The following is a 7,797-nucleotide window of genomic DNA, read 5'->3' on the forward strand; positions in this document are numbered from 1 at the left end:
CTCTGGTATCGGTCAGTATTCTGTCCTGAAGCTCCATCATCCATGCTAGAAATGCACCACCTAGCACAGCAACCTCGGGGCTCACACCTGAACTTGCCATCTTGCTGCTCTCTCCTCCTGTTACACCCAGAAATGGCGTCACAGCTCCGCCCCACTCTGAGAGGCCCCTCAGGCTGGAATTATCAATCTGGGACAAGACCCAGAGCTCTGTCTGCTCCCAGAATGAATACAGTCTCCCGGCCCACCTTCAGAGCCTGCTTCTCTGGGATAGGCCGGGGCTGTATCTATATTAATGCTGCCACCTGCATATCTCCACACCTATCATCCGGAAACTTCTCATATTGCCTGGACACAGATGGAACTATCAGGCAGACAGCAGAGCACCTAGATCAGGCATGACTAATCAACTGCAGCTCACTGAGTACAGGGAGACAAACTATGCTTTTACCTTACCCAACATTACAGCCACACTGACTACAGTTTGGCAACTTAATTTACCTATTAAAAACAAACACTAATGCCGCGTACACACGATTGGAAAATCCGACAAGAAAACTGACTGAATGTTGGCTCAAACTTGTGTTGCATACACACGGTCACACAAATGTTGTCAGAAATTCCGACCGTCAAGAACGTGGTGATGTACAACCGAGATCAATGAAGTTCAATAGACAGTTCGGCTCTTCTGCTTGATTCTGAACATGCGTGTTTTTTTGCGCCAATTTTCCGATAGAAACTTTTTCCGTCTGAAAACTAGAGATCCTGCTCTCAATCTATTGTTGGCGGAAATTACAACAGAAAAAGTCAGATGGAGCCTACACGCGGTTGGAATTTCCGACCAAAAGCTCACATAAAACTATTCTTGTGGGAATTTCCAATCGTGTGTACGCGGCATAACACTTACCTAACTATCCTAGCACCAACCTAGGAGGGTGCTACGTCCACCCCACAAAAATGGACATGTCCTCACTGGCCTGGGCCATTAGCCCCTAAAGAAGGAGAAGAAGGAGGAGAAGAAAGAGAAGGAGAAAAAGGAGAAGAAAGAGAAGGAGGAGAAGAAATAGAAGGAGAAGAAAGAGAAGGAGAAAGAGAAAAAGGAGAAGAAAGAAGGAGAAGAAAAAGGAAAAGGGAGAGAAGAAAGAGAAGGAGGAGTGTTATGCCCCGTACACACGGTCAGATTTTCCGCCAGCAAAAGTGCGATGTGAGCTTCTGGTCGGAAATTCCGACCGTGTGTATGTTCCATCGGACTTTCGTCCAGCAAACGATTGACAGCAGGTTCTTAATTTTTCCGACACGCAAAATTCCGACACATGCTCAGAAGCATTGAACTTCGTTTCGTAGTTCATTTCGTAGTGTTGTACGTCACCGCGTTCTTGACAGTCAAGAACTTTTGTGTGACAGTGTGTATGCAAGCCAAGCTTAAGCGGAATTCCGTCGAAAAAAAAATCCGACCGTGTGTACGGGGCATAAGAAAAAGGAATAAAGGAAAAGAAAAGAACATTTCAACATACAAATCTGAAGTCTGATATTTATCAATCACGTTACACAGAATATCATCATTTTAAGAATTTATCATCCTTTGTTCATACTTAAAAAAAAAAGTATGTGTTGGCATTTTTATTTATCAGGTACGTATGAAATGTTACATCTGAAAATTGCATATTACAAGCAAAATAATGTTTGTGAAGGCTGATAACTACTGCACTGAAATTCTTGGTTCTGTCATGTAGTCTGATCTCCCTTCTCTTCATCCACAAGCAATATCTAGCTCCTCTCTCACCACAATGTCTTCCATTGAAGACTACACTGCAAGAGAAACCCAATCAGCAGTGACACCCCCTCCTTCTCTCTCCTAGAGGGATCCAACTGGCAGTGACACCCCCTTCTTCTCTCTCCTAGAGGGACCCAACCAGCAGTGACACCCCCTCCTTCTCTCTCCTAGAGGGACCCAACCAGTAGTGACACCCCCTCCTTCTCTCTCCTAGAGGGACCCAACCAGCAGTGACACCCCCTCCTTCTCTCTCCTAGAGGAACCCAACCAGCAGTGACACCCCTCCTTCTCTCTCCTAGAGGAACCCAACCAGCAGTGACACCCCCTCCTTCTCTCTCCTAGAGGGACCCAACCAGCAGTGACACCCCCTCCTTCTCTCTCCTAGAGGGACCCAACCAGCAGTGACACCCCCTCCTTCTCTCTCCTAGAGGGACCCAACCAGCATCGACACCCCCTCCTTCTCTCTCCTAGAGGGACCCAACCAGCAATGACACTCCCTCCTTCTCTCTCCTAGAGGAACCCAACCAGCAGTGACACCCCTTCCTTCTCTCTTCTAGAGGGACCCAACCAGCAGTGACACCCCCTCCTTCTCTCTCCTAGAGAAACCCAACCGGCAGTGACACTCCCTCCTTCTCTCTCCTAGAGGAACCCAACCAGCAGTGACACCCCTTCCTTCTCTCTTCTAGAGGGACCCAACCAGCAGTGACACCCCCTCCTTCTCTCTCCTAGAGGAACCCAACCAGCAGTGACACCCCCTCCTTCTCTCCCCTAGAGGAACCCAACCGGCAGTGACACCCCCTCCTTCTCTCTCCTAGAGGGACCCAACCGGCAGTGACACCCCTTCCTTCTCTCTCCTAGAGGAACCCAACCGGCAGTGACACCCCCTCCTTCTCTCTCCTAGAGGGACCCAACCAGCAGTGACACCCCCTCCTTCTCTCTCCTAGAGGGACCAAACCAGCAGTGACACCCTCTCCTTCTCTCTCCTAGAGGGACCCAACCAGCAGTGACACCCCCTCCTTCTCTCTTCTAGAGGGACCCAACCAGAAGTGACACCCCCTCCTTCTCTCTCCTAGAGGGACCCAACCAGCAGTGACACCCCCTCCTTCTCTCTCCTAGAGGGACCCAACCGGCAGTGACACCCCCTTCTCTCTCCTAGAGGAACCCAACCAGCAGTGACACCCCCTCCTTCTCTCTCCTAGAGGGACCCAACCAGCAGTGACACCCCCTCCTTCTCTCTCCTAGAGGGACCCAACCGGCAGTGACACCCCCTTCTCTCTCCTAGAGGAACCCAACCAGAAGTGACACCCCCTCCTCCTCTCTCCTAGAAGAAAAAGCCAGACAGAACTTTGAAGTCTTTAATGAACTTTGATTTCCTTATAAAGTGTTTCTTCCATTAGAGATCAGAGGAGCGCTCAGCCACGTGTTTTCTGAGGTGTGCTTCTTCCCAGTGTGTGATCTCTGATGTTCGGCAAAATATGATCCATATTGAAGGTATTTCCCACACATGGAACACTTATATACTGAGGGTTGTGTGGATTCTCTGATGTTCGGCAAGACAAGACTTCTGTGAAAAAAACATTCTATGCTCAGGGCAGGAACACGGCTTCTCACCTGTGAGGGATCACGGCTGTATAACAATGTCTGATTTACATGCATAACATTTTCTGCAGTCAGGCCGGGAAAACAGCTTTACCCATGTTTGGCATATCTAATATACTGTAAAGCCCTGTACACGCGATCGGTTTGTCTGATGAAAACAGACTGATGGACCTTTTACATCGGACAAACCGATCGTGTGTGTGCCCCATCAGTTTATTTGCGATCGGTGAAAAAAAAAAATAGAACATATTTTAAGATTTTCCTATGGATAAAAAAAAAAACGATCGTCTGTGTTGAAGTCCAACGGTCAAAAATCCACGCATGCTCAGAATCAAGTCGACGCATGCTCGGAAACATTGAACTTAATTTTTCTCAGCACGTCGTAGCGTTTTACGTCACCGCGTTGGACACGGTCGGATTTTTGACCGATGGTGTGTAGGCAAGACTGATGAAAGTCAGCTTCATCGGGTATCCGAGGAAGAAATCCATCAGAAATCTGATCATGTGTACAGGGCTTAAGAGTAGAGTTCCATGAATAAGATTTTCCAGATTCAGGGCAAGAATACGGCTTCTGACCTGTGTGAGATCTTTAACGTGTAACAAGGTCTAATTTCCATAGAAAACATTTCCCCCAATCAGGATAGGAATTAAACCTCTCTCCTGTGCGAGATCTTCAATGTCTGGAAACGGATTGGCCCTGTGTAAAATAAGTAATTCCCGAACGTCACAACAGGAGTATGGACTTTACTGTGCGTGACACCTTCGATGTAAAACAAGATCTGATAACTCCGAAAATGCAATCCCACACTCAGAACAAGAAAAAGGCTTCTCCCCCGTATGAGTGGTTCTTTGATGTATAATAAGGTCTGAATTCCGTGTATAACTTTTTCCGCACTCAGCGCAGGAATACGGCTTCTCGCCCGTGTGAGATCTTTCATGTCTAACGAGGTCATATCTCTGTGAAAAACATTTCCCGCATTTAGGACAGGGATACGGCTTCAACCCGGAGTGAGATCTCTGATGTCTAGAAAGGTATGATTTTTGCGAAAAGCATTTTCCGCACTCGAGGCAGAAAAATGGCTTCTCGCCCGTGTGCAATTTCTGATGTCTGGCAAGATAGGCCTTATCTGAATAAGATTTCCCACACTCCTGGCAGGAATACGGCTTCGCTCTCGTGTGAGATCTGTAATGTATGACGAGTTCTGATACAGGAAGAAAACAATTATCACACTCAGAACAGGCATAGAGCTTCTCCCCCGTGTGAGATCTCTGATAAGCAGTAGAATTTAAGTCAGGGTTAAAACTGTCCCCACTTTCAGGAAGGGAGGATGTCTCCTCCCCCTGAATCCCAGCCCCACCCCTCACAGTACGAGGTTGCTCAGAGTCCGAGGGATTCCGTGGTCTATCCACACTGTGAAGTCCTCCATCCATAGTGGAGCTCATTGTCTTTTCTCCTCCACAATCTCCTGTGATGTCCTCATCTTCCATTTTACAACCTGGAGATAAAGTGAGACGATCCTTTGAGGGTTTCTCCATGGCGTGTCCTGGAAAAATATAAAAACATCATCAATAGATATGAGAGGGTTAGTTCACTTCCATCAAAATTTCATCTGGATTAGGTAGATATGAGTGAGGAGATGTTCTCTGTGGAGGTCCCAACCAGCTGGGACTCTTCCCCCCATCAAAAAACCTTTGGTCCTCCTCCCAGATCACTTCTACATTTACACAGCCTTGTCAGAAGAGCGGGAACCAATGGGGACTGGGAGGGGCGTGCTCTTTACACAACCACAAGCCTAGGCACTGGGTCATGTGATCTCTGATAGACAAGAGAGTCAAAGTTCAGACTTGAAGACCCTTTACCATAGAACAAGTGACCATAAGACTAGACTTCTGGGCATATGCAGCAGGATTTCAGCTTTTATGTTATGTCTTGATTTTCATCCCAACTAGACTTTTAGGCCTCGTACACACGACAGAGTTTCTCGGCAGAATTCAGCGAGAAACTCGGTCAGAGCCGGATTCTGCCGAGAAACTCTGTCGTGTGTACACTTTCGGCCCGATGGAGCCGCCGAGGAACTTGTCGAGAAAATAGAGAACATGTTCTCTATTTTCTCGTTGTTCTATGGGAGAACTCGGCCCGCCGAGCTCCTCGGCGGCTTCAGGGCTGAACTCGCCGAGGAACTCGACGTGTTTGGCACGTCGAGTTCCTCGGCCGTGTGTACGAGGCCTTAGAGTTTTATTATTGGCTGATATCACTCAGCTCCCGCCCTACTCTGAACCAATCAGTGAGCAGCAACAGAGCAGAGATAAGAGAAGAATATATTATGGGTCACCTGTGCTGATCTCTGTAGGAGTGTCCTCCTCTATGAGTGTCCTCGTCATTCCAGCCTCCTCCGTATATTGCTGATCATCCCTCACATACGTCTCTTCTACTTCACCCTCAACTTTCAGGTTCATCAGATCTTCACCCTAAACCAACAGAATGGAAGAAAATAACATCTGTAACATAGAAGTATTTATGATGTGAGATCACATAGAAAATATCATCTTGTAGAGTCCACACATTATCTCCACATGTCAGAATGTTCAACCACTTTATGTTCCCGACCCTCAACTCCTCCTACCTGATGATGGTGGGGGATGGTGTGACCTCCCTGTGTGGAATCCCGGGAATACAGAGGACGGGGACATCTCTCTGGTGGGTTTCTGCTACTAGGTGGCTCCATCTTAATGTGCTTATAGAGATCCTTGTGTCCTTCAGAAACATGCTCCATCACACCAAATTCCTCATCCTCCTCTTTTATCTCTTCTTTAACCTCAACTTTAGGATCTCTCAGATTTCCACTCTGAATATAGAATAAAAATGACATCAATGGTAACAATGCAGATAATGTACAGATCCTAATGATACTATCAGTGATTGTTCCTCATCTACCTGATGATGGTGGGGGATGGTGTGACCTTCCTGTGTGGAATCCCGGGAATACAGAGGACGGGGACATCTCTCAAGGGGGTTTCTGGTATTAGGTGGCTCCATCATATCCTTGTGTCCTTCAGAAAGTTCTTTCATCACTCCATACTCCTCATCCTCCTCTTTATACTCTTCTTTAACATCAATATTATCATCCCCGAGGTTTCCACTCTGAATAAATAATAAAACGTTCATTGTAACAAACATGCTTGTTTATAAATCATAACCACCAATAATTGTTCCTCATCTACCTGATGATGGTGGGGGATGGTGTGACCTTCCTGTGTGGAATCCCGGGAATACAGAGGACGGGGACATCTCTCTGGTGGGTTCCTGTAGCTGGATGACTCCACCATGGTGTTCTGGTACAGATATTTGTGTTGTTCCTCCATCACCCCATCCTCATCATCCTCCTCTTTTATCTCTTCTTTAACCTCAACTTTAGGATCTCTCAGGTTTCCACTCTGAATATATAATAAAAATGACATCAATGATAACAATGCAGATAATGTACAGATCCTAATGATACTATCAGTGATTGCTCCTCATCTACCTGATGATGGTGGGGGATGGTGTGACCTTCCTGTGTGGAATCCCGGGAATACAGAGGACAGGGACATCTCTCTGGTGGGTTCCCATTACTGGATCCATCTGTAGGAAACACACACACTGACTGAATACATTGTTTCTATGTGTTTATCAGATGATGGGGGATCTAGGTGGAGCCTCCGTACTGCTCTCTCCTTTACAATAAAGTCTCCTCTTACCCGGTGATGTGAGGGGCGGCTGATTGTCCATCATGACGTCCTTGTAGAGATCCTTGTGTCCTTCTAAATACTCCCACTCCTCCATGGAGAAATAGACAGTGACATCCTGACACCTTATAGGAACCTGACACACACAATGATACAGTCACCATCCAGACACACCCCTTGTCTGTTACTGGATAATGTCCCAGAATTCCCAGAATCCTCCTCACCTCTCCTGTCAGCAGCTCCATCATCTTCTTGGTGACTTCTAGAATCTTCTCCATGTTGTGTCTCTCAGGTTTTAGGGAGTCACATGGAGGCACTGTGATGGTCATATGATCACCTGACTTCACAAGAGGAAATCTCTGTATTGGGGAACCAATAGGAATATCATGTTAGACTCCCAGAATCCTCCTCACCACTCCAGTCAGGTCTGTGTATTATTAATAGAGATAAGAGTGATGTCATGTGACCTCCCAGAATCCTCCTCACCTCTCCAGTCAGGTCTGTGTTTTATTAATAGAGATAAGAGTGATGTCATGTGACCTCCCAGAATCCTCCTCCCCTCTCCGGTCAGGTCTGTGTTTTATTAATAGAGATAAGAGTGATGTCATGTGACCTCCCAGAATCCTCCTCCCCTCTCCGGTCAGGTCTGTGTTTTATTAATAGAGATAAGAGTGATGTCATGTGACCTCCCAGAATCCTCC

The 7,797-nt window shown here is 46.9% G+C and overlaps 1 protein-coding gene across 1 annotated transcript; it reads right to left on the bottom strand.

The window, feature by feature from the left end:
• Positions 1–4,114: 4,114 nt before the first annotated feature.
• Positions 4,115–4,858, bottom strand: LOC120910629 (gastrula zinc finger protein XlCGF71.1-like). Its single transcript, XM_040322383.1, has one exon. It carries the CDS (start codon positions 4,856–4,858, stop codon positions 4,115–4,117), a length of 744 nt encoding a protein of 247 aa, XP_040178317.1.
• Between the last annotated feature and the right edge of the window lie 2,939 nt (positions 4,859–7,797).

Source organism: Rana temporaria, chromosome 8 (genome assembly GCF_905171775.1).
Source record: "Rana temporaria chromosome 8, aRanTem1.1, whole genome shotgun sequence".
Lineage (NCBI taxonomy): Eukaryota > Metazoa > Chordata > Amphibia > Anura > Ranidae > Rana > Rana temporaria.

Coding starts and splice junctions, on each gene's coding strand:
- LOC120910629 (XM_040322383.1), bottom strand. CDS start 4,858: ATGGAAGATGAGGACATCACAGGAGATTGTGGAGGAGAAAAGACAATG.